General features: G+C 39.1%; 3 protein-coding genes across 5 annotated transcripts; 2 read left to right on the top strand and 1 right to left on the bottom strand.

Annotated features, from left to right (window-relative positions):
- Window positions 1–2,028: 2,028 nt before the first annotated feature.
- Window positions 2,029–11,190, top strand: RB195_009387 (uncharacterized protein; the record flags this gene model as incomplete). 2 transcript variants are annotated; one of them, XM_064189925.1, is made up of 26 exons in its annotated part: window positions 2,029–2,073; window positions 2,184–2,735; window positions 2,934–3,035; window positions 3,225–3,368; window positions 3,433–3,627; window positions 3,734–3,823; window positions 3,899–3,987; window positions 4,173–4,368; window positions 4,636–4,767; window positions 4,822–4,917; window positions 5,044–5,145; window positions 5,982–6,092; window positions 6,152–6,322; window positions 6,382–6,538; window positions 6,635–6,776; window positions 6,888–7,023; window positions 7,429–7,522; window positions 7,637–7,784; window positions 7,988–8,105; window positions 8,460–8,605; window positions 8,658–8,841; window positions 8,995–9,132; window positions 9,443–9,586; window positions 9,649–9,811; window positions 9,876–10,030; window positions 11,005–11,190. In XM_064189925.1, 26 exons carry the CDS (start codon window positions 2,029–2,031, stop codon window positions 11,188–11,190), a joined length of 3,936 nt encoding a protein of 1,311 aa, XP_064047508.1. The 2 variants fall into 2 exon arrangements, with proteins under 2 accessions (XP_064047508.1, XP_013308963.2); XM_013453509.2 differs by lacking the exon at window positions 2,184–2,735.
- A 1,219-nt stretch (window positions 11,191–12,409) lies between these two features.
- On the bottom strand, window positions 12,410–18,008 carry RB195_009388 (uncharacterized protein; the record flags this gene model as incomplete). Of its 2 annotated transcripts, XM_064189927.1 has the most annotated exons (6): window positions 12,410–12,530; window positions 12,893–13,025; window positions 14,361–14,538; window positions 17,521–17,700; window positions 17,763–17,863; window positions 17,933–18,008. In XM_064189927.1, 6 exons carry the CDS (start codon window positions 18,006–18,008, stop codon window positions 12,410–12,412), a joined length of 789 nt encoding a protein of 262 aa, XP_064047509.1. The 2 variants fall into 2 exon arrangements, with proteins under 2 accessions (XP_064047509.1, XP_064047510.1); XM_064189926.1 differs by lacking the exon at window positions 12,410–12,530 and having other exon boundaries at window positions 12,853–13,025.
- A 3,071-nt stretch (window positions 18,009–21,079) lies between these two features.
- Window positions 21,080–21,361, top strand: RB195_009389 (uncharacterized protein; the record flags this gene model as incomplete). Its single annotated transcript, XM_064189928.1, has 1 exon — window positions 21,080–21,361. The coding sequence occupies one exon, from the start codon at window positions 21,080–21,082 to the stop codon at window positions 21,359–21,361; it is 282 nt and encodes a 93-aa protein (XP_064047511.1).

Genomic DNA, 21,361 nt, shown 5'->3' on the forward strand with positions numbered 1-21,361 from the left:
TATGAGCAGACTTTAACGACCGATAATTGCACTCTCTTCGTTCGCTTTATTCGGCTGATTCGGCTGATTCATCATTCTTTTAACTTCAAAGATTCGAAGCTAATGCTGCCTAATGTGATGTAAAATATAGAGAGATTACACACAAACAGGAGGGTGGCAATCGTAAAAAAGTCTCTTTAACCCTCAACGGAAGAAATATTTCCGAATGTTTCAGCTATGTGTATCGATATCGTGAAATCAACATGACGAACGACCGAACTCCTAAGGAAAGAAGGAAAGGCTTCGATGGGAGCGTAGCTCATCGAGAGAGGATCGAAAAAGAAAAGGAACGACGCACACCATCTCCACTTTTTAAGCACTACCGTTCTTACGGTTCCTACTGCTCTTATTTACTCCTTTAAATTCTGCAACCCCTGCAAGGAGAAAGAAAAACGCGGTTGGCATCATCAAAAAGGTGATGTACAAAAGAGCGGCAAGCCATTCGTTCGATTTCTTCACGAAATCCCTCACTAAAGACGTGAGGTTGTGCGCTTTCCTGAGGTGGCGAGTTACAGGGCAACTATCGTGCAGAAAAGAACGAACAGGGAATCACTATCATTTCCGGCTGGGACGAAAAGCTGTGTTTCAAAGTCTAAAATCAGCGCAATATCTAACCTAAGGTAGGAATTTAAGAGTTGTCCATAGACATTGCCATACATACCAGCCATTGCCTAGTCATAAACATTGTAGTGGTAGTATAGCCATTCTACAGCGATCACTGAGACAGTACGCCACCACTTCTACGAAAGTTACAGCACGATTAGAAAAAAAATAAGTGGAAAATCTAGTTGAGGGAGGATGGGAGGACAGTGAATGGCCCCCTTATTTCTCGACGCTCTAACTTACTTTTTCTTTTGGTAACTTCAGCTCATTTGTCATAGGATCCTCCATGAGTAATGCTTAGGTCTTAAGGCCCCCGACTGATTCAATTATTTACTTCGAGAAATAAGGGCACCACTAAGTGCTCTTCCCCCAAACAACATTTTACGCAAAATCAACTCTTGAGAATCCCTCGATTATGCAAAGTTTGTGGTCCCCTCGTTTTCAACGCGACCTTATCCGACAACTGCGGTCGTATACGAAGTACATCTTTCCGCCCCACGTGGCTTATGGTGTGCGTCGTTCAAGTACACAAAGAATCTGCTGATCAAACGGCAATGTCTACGTGAATTGGTGTTTTGTTATTATTGTATCATTATGTTATCGTTATTGTTAATTTATTTTCTATTATCTGTTTATTATTATTATTATTATTATTATTATGCCATGCTGCGCAGAGGTTTGGCCAACGACGACGATACGGATTCTAGGCGTATCGTCCGCAGCCGCACAAACCGTGTTTGGCATCGCGCCATAAGCAAATTTCTATTTTTTCGCATCGTGCTTGATTTTTATTTCGGTTAATGGTTGGTTTTTGATGGGACTTCTTTCTCTTCCTTACCTTTAGTTCCTACATTTCGTTTTATTTTGTTTCCAATTACTTCACACAAGTACTGTTATGCGACTCAAATTTTAAATCGAATTTCTTTATCGTAACATTTTTCTCTACGGATCTAGTTTGATTATTTCACAGACAGTACATTTATTGATCGTCTTAGATACTGTGCTTCGTTTAATTGTGCGGTCATGCTGTTTCAACCAATTGTTTCCGGTGTTTTCTTTTTTTTGTGCGTTTTTTTCCGTTCCAACTAAAAATCACCGTCATGTCATCGCAAAGTCAGTTTTGAATGCACTAATCCCAATTTTTGGTATTAGTTGCTCATTACATTTTTTCTGGAAAGATATATGTTGTGTTTATTGCGGACTCTACGCTAAGAATATGTTTTATCAGTTTGCTCAGCATTCGGTATTCTTTCACTCTATCTTGCTACGCGAAATTGATGAACTCTATACCAATTGTTTGATACAGAGAACTTACTCCCAATTTTCAGCTGGGAATTACCTAAATTTCCCTAATCCACAAGGAAGTGTTTCCTAACCTATCCAAGTATGTCTCGGTCCGTTTCAATACCTTTGCGAGACAGTGTTGAAGACGTAAGTTTTAGCTTTACTCCAAGTTTTTTTAGTTTGAAAAATAGCATACAAGTTCGAAAAACATCGAACATTGTCACGTTTTTCCTGTTTGCGCAGGCCGAACAGTTTAGGCTGAAAGTCTGAAGCGACTCCGTCGTTTTTCAATAGAAGTATGGAATCTCACACAAAACTGGACGTCCATCTCTTCAGAATCCGCTACAGTTCTTGAACGTCTAATCAACAACAAATTACGGGTTTTGTATGCTCGTCCTGATCAGGAGCAACAGCTCACAGGCTCTAAAGAAGGTGTCGAGACGGTGGTTTTAGACTACGATACAAAACAAAGGCTTCTGTCCGATATTGTAAGGGATGCGGAGAAACTATGTGGTTTTATCAAAGATTTGGAGAGAATAGTCGCTAAATTCCACACTGCTAATACACGAGTGGAATCTTATATGAAGCTTTATCCGAATCCAGGACCAACAGCAGCTAATATTCTGAAAACTCTTTCCGAAGCTCTTCCGGATGTGATAAGAATGTACGAAAAAGAAGTTAGCGCCAGGAAAGCAGGACTTAGTGATTTGGGCCATTGGGAACACCGTGATGTCTTTGCAGCTGTTGCTCTGACTTTTAAATATGAACCGTTTATTGATAGCAACATTCTGTCCAGACTATTCGCTTTAGTGTGTACGGAAATGTAGAAAATGGTTCATTCTTACTCTGTTATTGTTATTCAGTGCTTGCAATGAAAGAATTTTTTTTAGCTTTGCTCTTCGTTTTTGAATTGGCGATTACCGTGTTTTCTTAAGCAGTGGATATTCTTCTAGTTTGAAATTTCGTGATTTTTTTTTATCGAGTACTTTATTTCTATGCAATTCCAGGAAATCATAGAGATCTCTTTTGATGCCTTACCGGAAGGCGATGAGGTGCTTGAAATTTTACGGGCGGAGAAAGCGTCACTACATTTTTGGATCGACTTAGGTGTGAGTAAAATTTTCACTTATCATTTATTTTCAAACATTTGTCGAGTTTCTTCCGTTTACTTTTTTTCTGGAGAAAAGAGTTGTTTTCTTCGTTTGCATTTTTTTGGAGAAGAGTTACCTTTGCTAGGTTTTTTTTCCTAGTGTTTATAGCTAATTTTGTGTGACTTCTACAACCAGTTGCTGTTTTAGTTAGAATACTATCGCTGTGGCCGAGTTGATGACTTTGTTCGGTTATTGGAAGTTTCTGGAAGCGAGGCTTCACTAGACTATCCAGAAGTTGAAAATGACCAAATGCGAGCGTTGGATATACTTGCAGCGTACTATGTTAAACTGGTGAGTTCTCATTAATGCGAAGATGCTCGGAGTACGGTAGTGGTTAATGTAATACGTTTTTTAGGGTCATAAGGAAAGAACGTCGAAAGAGCGAAAAAGAGATTTGTTTTCTAAAGCTACACTACTTTATACAACAGCGGATAGAATAAAAATGTATGATATGCCACATTTAACGGGACGAGCTTATTTTTGTTTGGTTGAAGCACGAGCTAGTAAAGTGGATCAAGCAGACCAACAATTCAATTTTGTTTTGAAGCAGGTATATTCCGAATTTTTTTTTTCTTCTAACAAAATTGTTCATCATATGGAAAGAAAAACTAGTGATGAGGAAGAAAAAGCGCCAGTTGTTTGAATTTTGTTTCCAGGATGCGTACGATATACCTGCAATGATGGGTAAAGCTATAATAGCTTTCAGCAAGCAGGATTATAAGACAGCGTTGTATTTTCTTAAAAGGGTGGGTGCTGCTCTTGTGTTTGCCGGCTTTCTAACCTTATAATTGATAAACGAAGAAAATCTAAGCTTTCTTAAGGCCCTACGACAAAAACCAGATGGTCCTGCGGATATGAGGGTTGGAATTGGCTATTGTTTAGCAAGGTTGGGCTTAACAGAAAAGGCAAGGTAGGTATTTCTGTGCCGGTTTGTTCCTTGGATGTCTTCTTTTCCGTCATAGCCATGCAGAATTAGCTTTTGGTTTTCCCTTCTATTCATTCGCTAAAATGAGAGACTTGTTTCGTTTCTATGAGTTTGTTTGTAGGGCTAACATTTGTTGTTTTTTTCATCATGTAATACTACTTTGAATTCAGGATTGCTTTCGAGCGTGCACTTGAACTTCAGAACGACAATGTTTGCGCCTTGTCGGCATTAGCCATCCTGGATTACAATACCCACACCGTTGAGGGTGCTCAAAGTGCTGTAGCATGTCTTGGCCAAGCGTATAGCTTGGAACCTGAGAATCCTGTTGTTCTTGTCCATCTTGCTAATCACTTTTTCTTCAAAGGAGTGAGTGACATCTGTTTCCATGTGTGCTTGGAATACACTTTTTGTTGATATATTTTGTGATTTTTTGAAAAGATTTTCCCGCTCAAAATTACGAAAGTTTTCTTTTTTGAAGATACTGGTCTTAAGGGTACCAGGTTTTTTTTTTCGAGAGGTTACAAACAACACTTAGAAGTTTAATATGCCAATGTTAAATGTCACTGTTTCCTCCTTTCTCTTTTTTTCTTGTCTTAATTTCCACTTTCATTTGCTTGATAAAGCTCCTTTCAGGAAATGGGAAAAGTTGAGCGTTTAGCATGGCACGCGATGAACATGACGGAAAGCGATGAAATTAAAGCTGAAGCTTGCTACATTCTTGCGCGGTATTTCCATTTCAACAGGGACTATGAGAAAGCGTTTAAGGTACGTTCTAGTTTTTCTTGTTTTGTGTAATTCCTTGTTGATACCTTTCTTTAGTACTATTACCAAGCAACAACATTGAATCATCCTACCTTCGTTTTGCCTCAGTATGGTCTTGGACAATTGTACATTATGCGAGGAGAGTTCAATCAGGTACTTTCCACGTTTGAGATTCCGAACATTGCATGGACTTACGAATTGGACCCTATGGGAATAAGGAGCTTTCTTTTTATAGTCCTTACAGCTTATCGCGAAATTGTACAAATGCCGAGTTTTCAGGCAATTGCTGCATTTGAAGTTGTCTTGAAGTCAATGCCTAACAACATAGACACTATGAAAGTGCTTTCTGCATTGTACGCTCATACTGATCCTGGAAATCAAGTTCGTTTTTCCTAATGCCCATTCTTTTCCTTCAATTTTTCTTTCTTCTTCCACTTTTTGTAGAAGTAAGAGTAAACAAGTAAAACCACAATTGTAGTTAAGATAAGAGGGACTCTTTTTCCCTAAATTAGTTCGGAAAATTTCCTTAGGATGTTTTCATTGTGAATGCATGAATGAAGATTAAGAATATAGAATGGATTTTTGTCAGTCATCATGTCAGGAAAGAGGATAACTTCAATGGTGGTTGTTGATGTCATTGTTTTTCACTTTATTCGAGTCCTTTTGCATCTCCTATAATGCCGCAGCAGTGTTGAGAAAATTGAATACTTTGCTGATGCAGTAATGAGAACGGACGACGCAAAAAATCCAATCTCCCTGCGTTAAATCTTTTTTTTTGGAGGATTTTTCCTGAAATGAGTTCTTCTCATATTGCGGCTCTCTAAATGTTTAGTTTGGGCATTAAACACATTTGGACCCACTATTCCTTGTGCACATTGAAGGACAGCTCAATACGCATTGCGTTTCATGGTGAATGTAATCCTGTGGAGTGCATCGTTTAACGAAACCATTCGTTTTGCTTTATTTTATTGTCAGTGGATTTTGCCATCTTTTGAACACGTGTCTTACACAGATTGAAAATAGCGGCAAAAGACATGATCCAAAAAGTGGCGTACGTGGAACAAACATTTATAGGGTTGTTCAAATGGAGTTATTTTCCGCGGAAACTTAGATGCGAACTGTGGTTCCAATTTTTGGTACAATAGGGGTTAGACTGTAGACCATTTTCATTTTAGGAATTCAGTGTAGGCTAAAATAATGTGTCTCGTGTATTCCAGGAACGTCAGGACAAAGCCAGAGAGATGTTGTCGAAAGTTCTGGAGGCTACTCCAAATGATGTAGAAGTTCTCATTGATCTTGCCCAACTTCTGGAGGGAGTAGATCCTCAGGTCGGTTTTCTTTAGATTTGAATGCAGTGCAGAGATAACAGTTACCCAAGCTATTTTAGAGATCACTCACTTTGTACGAGAATGCTTGCGATTTGATCAAAACCAGCGAAGATGGGCTTCAAATTGATCCACCTGCAGCTATTCTGAACAATATTGGTGCTTTGCACATGACAATGGAGAACTACGATAGGGCGAAGGAATATTTCGAAGCAGCAGAAGCAAAGCTTCAGGTTATTTTCTAATTGTCTGAGTAATTGCTTTCGGGTGTTTACGTTTTCACTTCGTTTAGGAAGATTTGGAAGGAGATCTTTGCGATTCGAAACTCTCCTCGTATGTTATCACTATGAGATATAATCTGGCACGGTGTTTGGAGCATCTTTGTTTGTTTGAAGACGCTGAAGTGCTATATAAGGGCATACTAAGAGAGCAGGAGAACTACACGGATTGTAGGGTTTTGTTGCATTTTTTACTTTTACATATTACAGCATTTTTTACTGATATCTGTGATCATCTGTAGCGAATCTACTTTTTTATACCTATAGGTTACTTGCGACTTGGCTGCCTTGCGCGCGATCGCGGTCAGATCTACGAATCGTCTGTTTGGTTCAAAGAAGCCATGTCCGTTGATCAGAATAACGCTGACTCATGGGTGCTCATAGGAAATCTGCACATGTCTAAACACGAGTGAGTTTACTTTTATTCAGGCTCTTCTTCGTTCTTAGGCTTCAAGATGTCTTTTTCGTTAATATCTGTTACTCCAATTTGTGAGTGTGATTATCTAGCACTTTTGTGCAGGTGGGGTCCTGGTCAAAAGAAGTTCGAGCAAGTTTTGAACAAAATGGATAAAGAGGATGCGTACTCTTGGGTGTCCCTTGGTAACGTTTGGATGGAAATGTTGTTCAACCTGGGAAGGAAGAAGACGGACGATCAGGTTTTTATTCCTCGGAAATTGTTTTTCTCTCTTCCTGCCCTTTCTTTCCATTTCTTTTTTTACCTCAATTTCTCCATACCATTTCTTCTTAATAAGCTGTCATTGCTTTTATTGCACTTGCTCAGCAAATGACCGTGGTGCAAAGTTATAGATGTTAGGACTCGTGTATATTCAATCGTGATTTCGACTGAGAGTTGCCTTAATTTATCAAATCTGAAGGATCCGAGGTTCTTTTCGGCTGATTTCCTCATTATTTTGATTTCTCTTTTTCCTTTCGATCAAACTTTTAACGGTTTGGTACTTTTGTTTCTTTTTTCTCTTCACAAGAACTCTCAATCCGTGGAGGTATTTTCTTCGTTTGGATTGTTCGTTTGATCAACTTCTCATGAACTTAATCTTTTTTAGGCCCAAGAAGCGAAATACATGGACCGTGCTCTGCAGATGTTTGGAAAGGCGTTGAAAATTGAGCCAAAAAACATTTGGGCAGCGAACGGAATTGGTTAGTATTGGACTTTAGAGCAATCGATACCATCCATTTGTTTCCTTTTTGCTAGTCCTTTATGGCTTTTCTTTTTGGAGCTACAGCAACAAGATTAGGTAACTGGTTGCTTAGGATGCGTGTTGGCTTCGAAAGCCATGTGGCAGGACGCTCGTGACATATTTGCTCAAGTTCGAGAAGCTACTTCAGAATTCGAAGATGTTTGGATAAATATTGCTCACGTCTATATTGAGCTTGGACAGTACGTTCCGGCATTGCAAATGTGGGTATTTATTGCAACTAATCAGTTGATTCCTTTTTTCTTTTCTCCTTTTTGAAACTCAAATTGGTCCAATTTTCTTCTGATTTCCATGCAGTTGCAGTGTTGTTTATAATTACAATACCGATATGGTAGACTCTTTTGCCTTTTGTCTACAATGCAAGTATATTTGAGTATATTGATGAGTTTTTACTTAATAATTCCAGGTATTCTAATGCAATCAAGAAGTTTGAAAGAGAGCAGGATCATCAGTGCTTACTATATCTTGCTCGAGCATATTATAAAGCTGGGAAGCTGACCGAAAGTCTACAAACTCTTGAGAAGGTAATCACTACTCTTCCGTAGCTTGTTTGTGTGAGTAATGTAATCTGATGTGATGTTTATTGCCTGGTCAAAACCACCTGAAGCTCGGTCCAATTGCGGATGCCTTGGGTGTTGGAGAGAGAGAGGAGAAAACTCGCTAACACACCTCATTGCTGCAGTCCGAAGAAAGAGAGCGAATGTTTCACCTCGATCCGAACTGCGCCACTTAGAGCGCTGCTGCTCACATAATTGCACCGAAGTTCAGGTCGTTTTGACCCGATTACCCCTTCAGGATTTGTCGATTTTGCTATTTCCGTATTACTAACGTTTCAAGGACAGAATACACTGAACTCCCTATAAAAGTTCAATTTTTAGGCCATGCTAGAAGCGCCAGACAATGTTTTAATCAAGTTCAACTACGCGTTCGTTCTAAAACTGTCTGCTACTGAAGTTTTACAAGAGATGAAATCAACTGCAGCTCAAGTTAAAGGTGCTATGGACGATCTGAAGACAGCGGAGAGGTAAGTTTACTATGTAAATAAACTTTCTAACTAACAACCTTTCATGATTCAGGATGTTTTCTTTCGTCTCTGGGAATAAGGATGAAACTCTGTCTGGTGTGCGATATGTATCACGAACTCACGCTGGTGAAGAAGCGAGGGCTTGCGGTGATCTTCTGAAACAGGCACAAACATATTTGGTTCGAGCACAACAGAGGGATGAAGAAGATGAAAGACAGAAAGCTAAGCAACAAGCGGTGGGCACTTCTAGAAAAATGCATGACCTTTGAAGTTCCTTCTTTTGCTTGGTAGTTTACGCGGAATTTTAGTTTGCTTTTTTCTACTTTTTACCTGCTAGTGGAGCGCAACATCACTTATCCTAAATTTTATTTATTAATCAAAGTATTCAGGAAATAGAAGCTCTCCGGCAGAAAATGGCTGAAGAAATTGCAGAACGCGAGAGAGAATTACGTGATAAGCAAGCATCAATGGCTAACATGAGGAATGAATATGTGCAGATGACGAAGAATTTGTTGCGGATACCCGAGGTATTACTTTCTAAACCTGAATTACTTTCAGCTGGAATATAGCAGGCGCAATTCTCGTCAGCTAAACTTAAATAGTAGTCTTTAAGTTTTTTTGAAGGTTGATGTAGATTTGAAGCTAGTTAAGCCGCTAAGAATAATATCTCTGATCATTGGAACATGTAAAATATGGAATAATATGGAATGTGTAAAACCTCTCATTTTTGTTAGATGAGGACAAAGATCTACTCTAATCGGCATTTTGAGTGTTCCTGTTACGTAATTGATGTTTCAATTAAAAGAGGCAGTGCGCGAAATATTAAGTCCATTTTAGCTCGTTGAAGAGAAGAAAGGACGAGGAGGAGGTCGGCGGAGGAAAGGCGAAGCTGGTGATGAGTTCGTCAACGATAGCTCAGACATGGGCAGCTGGCACGGAGGAGAAGGTGGTGAAGAGCACGGCGAAAGAAAGAAAAAAGATGTAAGAAAACTATTTCTACTTGGTTATAATAAGCTACCCATTTATTGTTTTTTTTTCTATAGAAATCAGCTAAAAAGGCTTCAAGGAAGCGAAGAGAAAGGAGAGCTGCCGATGCAGGTAGCGGATCAGAGGGTGAAGAAGACGCGCATGAAAGACGACGAAGAAAGAAAGAGGCCGCGGAAAGGAAAGCAGCAGCGAAGTTGTCGCAAAAACAACAAGCGAAGAGTATGTTTTTTTCTCATATCAAATTCTCGTGTTTTTGTTCATCCTTCAAAAAAAAAGTATTTAGTTAAAAGCCGTGCATTTCTGTCTTCCGACGATGATTCTTCCGATGGTGCACCTGTTCCTGTGCCCGAAGACGCTGGGGAGGATAGTCCAAGACCGCCACGAATCACAGATTCAGAAGACTCCGACGACAGTGCGCCTCGTCAGCGGCGGAAAAAGGTTGGTTTTCAATCTCTGCAGTCAAGCTTAACCATTATATTTAAAGTTTACAGACCGTCATCTTTTCAGTAATTTGATCTAAATTCAAAATTCCCGCTAGTTTCCCTTTTCATTTCTTTCCCTTTCCATCATCATTCTCTGATTAAGTGAAAGTTTGTAAATGTGTTTGCGTAAAATCTATTTGTTCACTTTTCCTTCTCATAGTCGCACAATTTTCGTATTTTCTTCAATAGGCAGGACCAAAATCAGAATACTTTTCCCTGAGCAACGTAAAAACTTCAGTTATGAAGTTTTTTTTTTAATTTATTGTTTCTTTATGACTCGTATGTATGCTTATACCTATGTCCGTGTCTGCTAAGGGCATGCCTGTTATACAACTTCGAGACATCAACCTTTTTTTGTGTTTATAGCATCTCTTTCGCTCCTTCTGCCTTATTAATTGTGTTGTTCAATTTGACGATCGAAGCATTTCTACTACTCATTCACATCCCGTTTTTTTACAGTCGTTCACTCCTATTGGTGCTTTTAATGCATTATGTATGTCAAAAGTAAGGAGAGACACATTGTTTTTAAATAATCCAGAGGAAAGGGAGGTAACTCTTTTTTCAACTTTCAAAAGGGCATGACTTGACTATGTGAGACTTAGACTTTGAGTTCAATATTATTCCATGAAAACAGATATACTCTCTTGCTCTTTTGTCTTGTTGTTGAGTTTTTCCGAACCTAGAAAATTGGGTACGTCCTTTATCCTTTAAATATATCTAGTATGTGACGGTCATGATCGTTTATGATTTGCTGCTAAGTTACTGTTTTGAGCGGTGCCACTAATCCCCGCGGAAGGTATTAATAGGCCGCCGTGGTCTGTTTGTGTTGATCTTTGAAATATCGGTTGATATAGTTCCAAATTTGTGGATTTACAGCAAAAAAAAATCATTCGAAATAGTCTTCATGATTATATGACAATCTTATTCTAGAATGTCATGGATTCTGATGACGAGCAATCAGACAGTGGATCCGGAGGTGGACCGATCATCGGGGCATCAGACAGCGATCATGACGTTCCAGCCGGGAAGGCTTCAGACAGCGATGCAAACAGCGCTAATCTGGCATCTCCACCCAAAAAGAGAAAGCAAATACAAAGTGATGATGAGAGTGACTAATCTCTATGTGTTTCTATATTGTTTCTTGTAATTATTTTTAGCCTAGATGTTTAATTGTTTTGAATGCTCTGTTTGATATTTTTTCTTGGATTCTTAGGAACTGTGTAAATTTTTCCCTTCTTTCCTGCGAAAGTTGTTCCATATTGCAGCTCTCGATGCGTACGTGTATTTGATGTGTTAAGTATTGTATTTTTAAAAGCATTAGAAATGATAAATTCCTCTGTTCCCTCCCATGAATTTCTTGTTCTGTTTATTTCTCTCTGTTTTCTCATTTCAGAGAATTCTGGCATAGTATTTTCTAAGTTTTCTATGCTTTTCAGTGAAAAAGAAAAAACAGTATTTTGGAAATATTTATAAAAATTGGTAATAAGGCTGTGGTAATACAGCGTTTTTTCCTGAAGTTATTGAAAAATGTGAGATTATGAAGGGAATGGCAAATTCTCTAAATTGTCAGTAAAATAAAAGCGTTGTTGTTTCAATTTTATTTACCGTTATGAAATGTTGCATCGTTCAACGATATTTGTGTGGAGGATTAACGTGTCAGTATTGTTTATACGAATCAGAATTAGGGGGATAATCACTGTGTTATGTTAGGTCATCACCTTCATATTAGAAGTTTTGCAGTGATCTGATAAGTTCCGTTTTTGAAGCCCCTCTCTATAGGTTTCTTTACAAGATTACTGTACTGCTCTAGTATTTGAATGGAAAGTTGTATCGCTAAGAACATATGAGTACAAAGAAGCTGCCAAAGTCTTCACTTTGATATTCAGCTGAGAATTATCGCTAAAAGTCACAGTTTCACATCAAGAATATTTTAGAGTAAAAAGAAAGAATTTCGATGCAGTTGCGTAAACGGATGCGCACGAATGATATGATCTGATGAATAAAATGATAGTGATAATGAGGTGATGAATTATGATCGAGGAGCACTCATGCTAGCACCCATCATCGCTGCAGTCCGCATTGGTCCTACTTCGAGTCCTCTTACGCAAGTGTACCGAGTTTCATGCCGTTTTGACGCGGGTATACCTCATTTTTCTTTAACTTTTCGTAAGAAAAACAGTAAATCACGGAGGTTTTCCACAACCGTCTCCATCTCTTTTTTTTTGTTGCAAATAAAGATGATTAGCGCGGAAAGCTAAGTAAGGTAGGTAGTACGTTAAGTGGTTTTTTTTATGCAGTTGCAGGATTAGTGTTGTTTTGAGTTGTATTCGTATACCTACACAACCAATGATGCGTATGCGTTGGCGTGAAGATAATCGCCGACGCAGGTGACCATGACGAGTCCGTGCGCTTTTTTCTCTCTGTGCACACAAACATAGATTCCTTCGCTCCATGCCCTAACATGCACAACTATCGCATTTGCGAATGCAATGAGCGTTGCCTGTATACGTGCTTTCTGTTGTTAAGGAAATATACAGTTCAGCGCCTTTGAAAGAAAAGAAGCCTCATGTGAACGTTCCGCACCTTTTCGCTCACTTTTTGTGAACATTTTTTTTGCCTATCTCTTGGATTTCTTTTCCTAAATGATCCGCAATTTCACATCTTCTCTCCGAAACAGGGTATTTACATGTTATTTTGCACTGGATGAAATAACAACATTTATTAGAAAAGTAGGAAAAGCTATGTACATAAAGTGAACAAAAGAGAACAATAGGAAGACTACAATATTAATAATCGCGTGATAAACACTGTTACCAACCAAACCCAAACAATTGAAATTAATTGACCACAGGAAGCCGAAGCACCGGTGCCAGCACCTTGCGCTATTGTGGAAACATTCAGCAAAGGCAACGGCTCCGTGGACGGAATTACCTCCACCTCATCCGAGATACCTAAAAGCATTAGGTAAGTATCAATTTACATACTTGTCTACTGGAAACTTGTGCGGTTCACATTAAGTATCAAGCAGAAGTTAGTAGCGAAACTCTGATGTATAGCTGAAATGAAGGTAACGTAATGAGATTAACTGAGTTTTCTTATCAAGCAGAAGTTAGTAGCGAAATTCTGATGTAGCGCTGAAATGAAGGTAACTTGATGGAGATTAACTGAGTTTTCTATTTGTTACACTGCAACAATTTTTCTTTTTTGTGTGTTTTGTTCATTTGTTTCTGTTGATGAGGTAGGAGGAGGTCAGATTTTTGAGCCTGATAGGACTTTGTTACTTCCCTCACTGTTTTGTACGTTTTAACGTTCGCTATTTCTTATCGAAATGAGGTGGATCGATGATTTCAAAAACTGAAGGATCTCCATCAACTCGAAATAGCTGAGTTGTTGGTTCAATAAGATTCAATGTAGTCTTGGAAATACCCTCCTGAATGATAGGTCTTAACAAGTCTCATATTTACATCAGGGAAAAGGTGTTGTCCTTCACTTTGTTGAATAGGTACTAAAAATGTAGCGATAAAACATTAAACGGTTTGTACTGCGATAGATTAGATGCTAGTAAAATAATGTTCGAAGATACTAATTATACAGTCATCTATTTTTAGTGGTACGGGATTATTTGCATGATACTTTCAGTTCCTTCAGCGTTAATGAGAATCTTGCACTGCAGATTTCCTCCGCAAGGAATGTGTTTGCAAACAAAACAAAGATAAACAAGCTTTGAAGTATGAGATTTGAAATGTAATTGGTACTATTGTCCTACAGCTTGTTCATCCACAGCACCGGTCCCGTGGTGTAGCGGTTAGCACTCAGGACTCTGAATCCTGCGACGGGAGTTCAAATCTCCCCGGGACCTTCGTTTTGCAAAATCCATAGAACCACGTGGGAAACATCTTCAAAGAATATACTATAATGCTGTAGGTTCCCAGAGCGTTTTCTAAGATCAAAAATGCTCCTCACTCTTGAAATAGGGGTTTGCTTGATTTATCCCTATATTTGAAAGAAATTGGTTGTTTGTTGTATTTGTTCACGTTTTGAAGTTAGCTGATGATATTGAATTAAATATTTAATACCATCAGCTAAGCGGTTACATCTTTCACATTTTCTTCAGTTTCTAAACTTACTCTAAATAGATTAGTTCCGGTAGTGTTAGTACTGTCTTTTAATGAGAATTTGCCAACAAACTCAAGCAAAAGATTTTGTTGAGGAATCAAGCGAACGATCAAGAGAATTAAGAGAATGCAACAGAAGGCAATCTAAGCCGAACCGCTTCTAGAGGATACCGATGACTCCACAAGCGACACGAGCTCCAGCATTTCCAGTTGTTTTGCTGAGTTCTGATGTTCCACGACCCAAATCGTCTGGATCCGCATGAATGACGATAGCTCGTCCGATGACGTTGTGCTGACCAGTCAACGCAACCACAGAATCAGAAATGCTGATCACAGTTTCGCCGTGCTCCTGAAAATTATTGCAAGAGCGTTTTTGTTTGTGTCCCTTGTGATTTAGAGTCGCCAAATACTAAACTGTTTTCGCTCGGCAACAACATGTTCAAGGTTATGATACTGGTTTCCAATACAGTTCCATCGTTCGCGTTTCGTTTAGAATTAGTAACATCGCAGAAGTGAAACGAAATGATAGAACACTTTTTATTGGCGCAAGAAACGGTCATTTGTTTAGAACGAGAGTTTTGCCTTTCTGCTGTAGCATGAATGAATGATACGGGTAGAGCAGTGGTTGTGACTTATTGGCTGGTCAGTAACATTTACTTTTCGGATACAGTGAGTTACGAGCAGCTTAGCTTACAAAATTGCGCGTAAACCATGAAAAAAAAACACAGAAGTCTATAGTGAACAATGTCTATTGTTAAGATGACTGCACTATCTTGCATGCTGCAGAGTTATTAACTGGTTTTCCCCTGATTTGTCAATAATATATGAATCAGAAAGAACTTTATGTGCTTCAGTTGATCTATACATTGACAATTTACATCACCTCCATTTTTTCCATGTGATTTTTGATTTTTGAGTGGAAGTTTTTTTTTCTTTACTTTTTTTGTAGCTTACACAAGACAACATAATCGGTTTCGAATGATTTAGGAAAGAGGAGTAGTTGTTTTCTTGTTGAATCCACGTTCGGCATTGCGAAAAAATCCATTCATTGATTGCGGAAGAGTCAGCAGGATGTTCGTTGTGAAAAGAAGCACTTTTTTGGTGCTGTTATAAAAAATGTTTTGTCGGAAATCTGAAACTTCATGCGCAAATGATCCAGAGGTTTGTAAATTATAAACATCCATTCTTACCGTCTCTTCTGACTCATTGGCGCAAATTCAGTAACTCTGGGGTTTTGATGTTGTAAGCTTCAGAATCTGTTTCATCCCTTGTACAACGTAAACCGAAATTCAAAAGCGCAAAAAATTGACATAAGCGCAACACGATAGCACAGTGGTTCCTCTATTTTAGATTGTATCTCTTTTTTCCTCTTTTTGGGTTACGATTTTTTTGACAGATAATCAGAAGTTTAACAGTTCATGTTGTGTTGTTGAATACTCGAGATTTGTTGGAAAACCAATTTTAGCGGGAGACAAAATATGGTTACAGAAGCTCTGAATATATACGTTTTAAGTGACATTAAGACTGTCCTGACTTACTGGGCGGATCGATAAAGTGCAGTTCGACATTGAAAGGAAACGCAAGACTATATCGTTTTTGAAAATTCAACATCAGCATTTTCGATTTCAGCGTTCAGATTAACTCATGATTTTATGAACATCATGGTTGGTGTGTAAGAAATATTAGAAAAGGGGATGTTTTGGTGAAGAAAAGTGATGCTAGGAGACAAAATCTTATGCAGGGGGTTTCCTTAAACATGAGTATCTAAGGGGCAAGAATTAAGATCCGATAGATTCGAAAATAGCGAGGATCACTTTAAGCACTATTAATATATGAATGAAATGATTTTTTTGAATGTTAATTGAATGAGAGTGAATGATACGAAGTTCGAAAATTGGAATTTTATATCTAACTCCGCTTCCTATGTCTGAGATGCTAAAATTGCGCGTAGACCGAGAAAAATGTCTATTTGATTGTATGATTAACAATGTCTCTTGTTGTGCGGACTCCCATGTTTTTGCATGCTACCGGCTTCCTGACTGGTTTTTGTCCGATTTGTCAATAATCTATGGATCAAGACAGACGATATATGCCTAGATAAGACAGGAGATATATAGCTCCTGCCTCTATACATGGATAATTTATAACGTCTAGATTTTTCTCAATTTCAATTTTTGTGTGAAAGTTCTGTTTTTTTGTATCAAAGCATCTTGGATTTCGAAACTGCGCTGAAATCCAAAAACATATGAATAATCAGGTTTTCTAGGCGATTGCGATGTTAATGGGAGTTTTCCCGAACCATGCCCATTAATGTTATCGCATCCTCTTCATTATCGCATCATACTAAGGATCCCGAAATTTAAACGGAATTCCCCATGTGATGCAAATTTATAGAAGGGAAAAACAGTACAAAAGTCAAATTTTGAATCGAAATAGAAGGAAACGGAAGGGGAGATGTTAGCATTGGACCCGTTTCAAAAGCTGAAAAAAAAGCAAGAAATGTTGTATTCTAAGACAGTCAATACAGTGTATGCAGTGAATGTTGCAAAAATGGATGGGTTTTAATGAGAACGAGGAGATGAATCTGTAGATTACTTCGTCTATGTCAAATTGAAGATTATTCCAGGACTTCAGCGGAATGCTAGGAAAAGGAATTTTCTAGAAAAACTGTTTTTTTGTTGCATATGGTGAACCGTAGGATCAAAATTCGTTAATTTAAGTTTCTAATGAGTTCTATGGCAGTAAACAAAGGAAGCGAAAGAATGGATCAGATCAAATGCGCTTAAATTTAGATATCTATCACTTAGTATGAAGAGTCGAAGTCGATTTATGACGGAAAATGAAACGACAGAAACAGAACAAAAAATAGAGATGAAACAAGTTTTTCGTTTATAGTGGTCCAGAAGAGTTGTTTAGAGACAATGGGGCTTGAGTTCTTTGAATTGTCTCCTCGCTATCTCTTCCGAGATCAGCTGGAGGCCATTCCATGGAGCACTTAAATTTGGATTGTTGTATTAGGACGTCATAATTCGAACCTTTTCTAAGTAGACTCGCTTTTTTTTCGAGTCAATCGCTGACCCGATTCGAATGATTTTAAATGTCCTTACTGGTGAATTTTCCTCCTACCATCTTATTTCCTTCGACCGCTGCGACTTTTTTCATGCAACACGTTTCATATTTTCCTTAGAAAGGCCAATTTCTCCAAACCAGTAGTGAATGGTTCAATGCATGAGTTGAAGACAGGAAAAATGTAAAACTACATGAAACTATCCTTCATAGAAATGCTGTACATAAACGTTGGATGGAGAATTTGTCTCTAAACCTGACATACCGAAGTGATAACATTTCCAAGATCGCCGACATGGCGGTTTGAGTCATCTGGGGCACCGTGCGTCATCTTATGAGGATTAAAGTGACCACCAGCTGATATGCAACCATTACCGAGGTCTCCTTTTTCGTGTACATGAAAACCATGAACTCCTGGCTTCAGCCCGGATACAGTTCCATTGAGCTGAATTCTACCTTTCGATAACAAGTGAACGAGTGAAGTAGAAAAGAATAATATCTATTGACCTTGACTAAAGTGCCAATTTGAGTGAGGTCGATAATCCCGATGGTTTTGCTCGGGTTACCGCCTTTGACCGCCTCGAAAATGTAAGCACGAGCTTTGATCACTGCAAAGATACCGGTTTCGATTCATCATTGTTGTATTGATCGATGAGAATACAGGATTGACTTCCTACCTTCATTGGTGCATTCGACGTTGGAAACCTGAACGGTACCAATGATAGCAGAGATCAGAAGTATTTCCGAGAACATGCTGCTGCCGCCGAAAGAACTTGACGAGAGCAACCTGAGGTGCTGGTTGCCTGACTGATGATGGTGGTAGCGGACCGGTTGTTAGCAGCAGCAGCAGTCAGTTGATACCGACAGCATGATTTTGATGGTCTCCCGATGTCTCCACCTCCGGACGACCTGCAGTGTCTCGGCGGGGTTTTTCTCTTCGTCTCTTCTATCCGTTGGCCACGCCTCCTACTACAAAGCATTTCCATAGTTTGATAATTTGCTGCGAAATAGCATGCCACATAATTGAACACTATGCTTTAGATTGGATTTATGCCGTGATATCGTGTCAAGTCCTTGGTTTCATGGATTTTTGCATCACCTGTTGCACATCACCAGATCCGTTGAAGTAGAGCGGCGAATGCTCGATTTCTTGTAGTCGAACTCGCCAACAAGCGAAAAGTGCACTGATCAGAGTAAAAATAACTTGGAGAATGGCCAAAAAATAGAAGACACCGTCCTCTGTTTCCTCTTTTATGGGGCGAAAAGTTTGTGTCTGAATTTTCTCTAATCGAGTTAGAAAGGATAGGGGGGAGTCTCCGATGTTAAGTTCACCTCAGTAGGTGATATGTGAGACTAAACACCATGAAAACGCTTAAAGCAATAAATCCAAGAATTAGCGAATGGGAAAGAACCAAGTGGATAACTTTCCCCGGTGAAATAATTCTTTACAGTAGTAGCAAAAATAGCGAAACAACAACACATAAACAAATTCTGATCAAGTGGTTTTAAGGAAATGGTGTGCTAGCAGTCGCATGTTTTGTTACTTGGACGCTTTTCATTCTTCACCACTCCAATGGCTTAGAAAATTGCTTCGTCGCCTAGATTGGGGCCTCTGAGTCGTTTTAGTCTTTCGACTACTGGATGCATAAGGAGTTTTTTCCGTTTTCATTGCGTCATTTGGAAAATACACTCTGAACATCAGTACTCGAGAGAAGTCAACAAAGTTGATTTTTTTTCTGTTTGCTATTCCTGTTGTTATGTACGTGACCTATTGGAGCGACCATCTAATATTCCAATATGACTGCAATTAGTATAGAATCGCTGGTAGTGACAGTACAGTGTCTACAATTTGAACGTAGAATTCTTATCCGGGAAAAGAGAGTTATAATCTCTAGATTGGTTGTTCGCTGCTTACTATGTGTCTATTTAACAACACGTACATAGATCTCAAAACAAAACAATATAAAAACGGCTAGATAGGCGTGGAAGCTACTCTGATTGATCTCACAATGAAAAAAAGCAAATCCATCAATTCAGAAGTGGCTTCGCTTTTGGGAAGTTCCATGCATTCGAGAAACATGAGTGGAAGTTGTGAAAAGACGCCACGTAATGTGAAAGTGATGAATTTCATTAGTCACTTTCAGAATTCCTAGGATTGTCTCTCTGTAATTATAAGAGGACAGACACATCTCTCTGCATGCAAAACTCATAATATATGACACAACGTAGGCAAATATTTAAAATATTTGCTTACGTTGTGTCATATATTATGAGTTATAATATCTTTAATGTATTTAAAGATACATTTCCTTCTATGCGTATGTCTTCGATGTTAGTTCGTTAGCGGGTATGAGGCTACAGTCGGGTCAAAACGACATGAAGTTAGGAACAAGGTAGGACCTCTGTCAGCACCATTCATCGCAGCAGTTCGCGATGGTCCCTCCTCGATTCCAACCGCTATCTCCACCGCGCCGCTTCTAGCGCAGCTGCTTACGTAACTGCACCGAGCTTCATTTTGTTTTGTTCGCCCTACTATAGTGGGATCAAAACGACATGAAGCACGGCGCATTCGCGTACGCGCTCGGAACGGCGCTGTGGAGGCAGCAGTTGGAACCGAGATGGGATCATCGCAAACTGCAGCGATGGGTGGTGCCAGCAAGAGTTTCGGTGCGCTCGTAACCGCTACGCTTCACCGCACCGCCTCCAGAAAACCAGTGTACGCAATTGCACCGTACTTCACGTTGTTTTGACCCTACTATAAATTACGGTTTTCAAGGGAAGAAACTACATATTCCATTCAGTGGACCATCTAACACTAAGAACGCTGCAAAAAAATGAATCAACCTTATAGGTTCAACTTGGGCCGAATAAAAGTTGAATCTTATCTTGTGCCGTTTTTTCGAATTTATCTGTTAGGTTCCATTCATGTAAGTTTCATGAATACCGCGCAGTGGATTTTTCTCTCACGCCTAAACGCAGGGAAGATGATTTTTTGCGGTGAGATGCGCCAAGATCAAAATTTTCGTGATCCACGGTTCTTTTATGGAAATCTTGATAGGAACTCATGTATCTGGATTAAGATCACTACTGGGTAACCATCCTTGAGATATATTAGTGTAGAACATTATTATATTGATGATTTTGCTGCAATGAACGGTTCATTTTGCGGATCTTTCCCTCACGCATTACCAAGTGTTCAATGACCGTTTACGTTCGGTCATAGGAATGCAAAAGGCCGTAAAGTCCAAAGCTACGGTTACGAAAAAAGAAGTGAAGGCTTGCTATGGGCAATAATGAGAGCTGAAATGAGGCCATGAAATTTGGAGATGAACACTTTGTGAATTTTTACAATGTTTAAGATGTCGAAGCAAACAGTTTTTTGTGCATGAATGCTGCTTCTAATAGACGTAAGACTAAACTCACTACCTGAAGTATTATAACCAATGAACATGGTTTTTGAGGGTTTTTTTTTAAAATCGAGATACAGTACTAACTTCCGTTTAACCTTTAGGGAAATTGATGCAATGAATTTATAATTGATATTGTTGTTGAATTTCGCAGGAAATTAGCATGTTCCGATTGATCGTTGCATGAGTGATTGCTTCTGGTGCCTAGCCTGAAAACAGTGTCATTAACATAATTTTTACGATGCGCGGCATAATTGCAATCAAAGGTGATTCTGGGTGTGGCCACTCTTTTCAGTTACCAACTGATAGCATTCTTTGCTCTCGCCAAAAACCACTGTTTGTCTTCTTCATGTGCTACGTTCAATGTATTGACTGTAATGAACTGGTTCGATATGGTCAATATAACTGACGCAGCAGATGAAGAACACCGAAAATAGTCGACTTTATCTTCTAAAGATCGGTTCGTGTTCAGATGTACCAAAAGTTTCCGTAGAAACAACACTTTGGAGTAGCTGCCGGGATAGGAACCGAAGTATCCCTCATGGCATTCGAGCATTCTATCACGGAGCCGTCGATGGACCGTTGCATGTGCAGAAATTTGTGGAAACCATTGTAGCATTAGTCCTCAAGACATACGTTCGATTCTTCAAAGCTGTTCTAAGCGAAGAAGATGTAGAAGATATGCAGCAAACGTATTGA

This window comes from Necator americanus, chromosome III (genome assembly GCF_031761385.1).
Source record: "Necator americanus strain Aroian chromosome III, whole genome shotgun sequence".
Taxonomy (NCBI): Eukaryota; Metazoa; Nematoda; class Chromadorea; order Rhabditida; family Ancylostomatidae; genus Necator; species Necator americanus.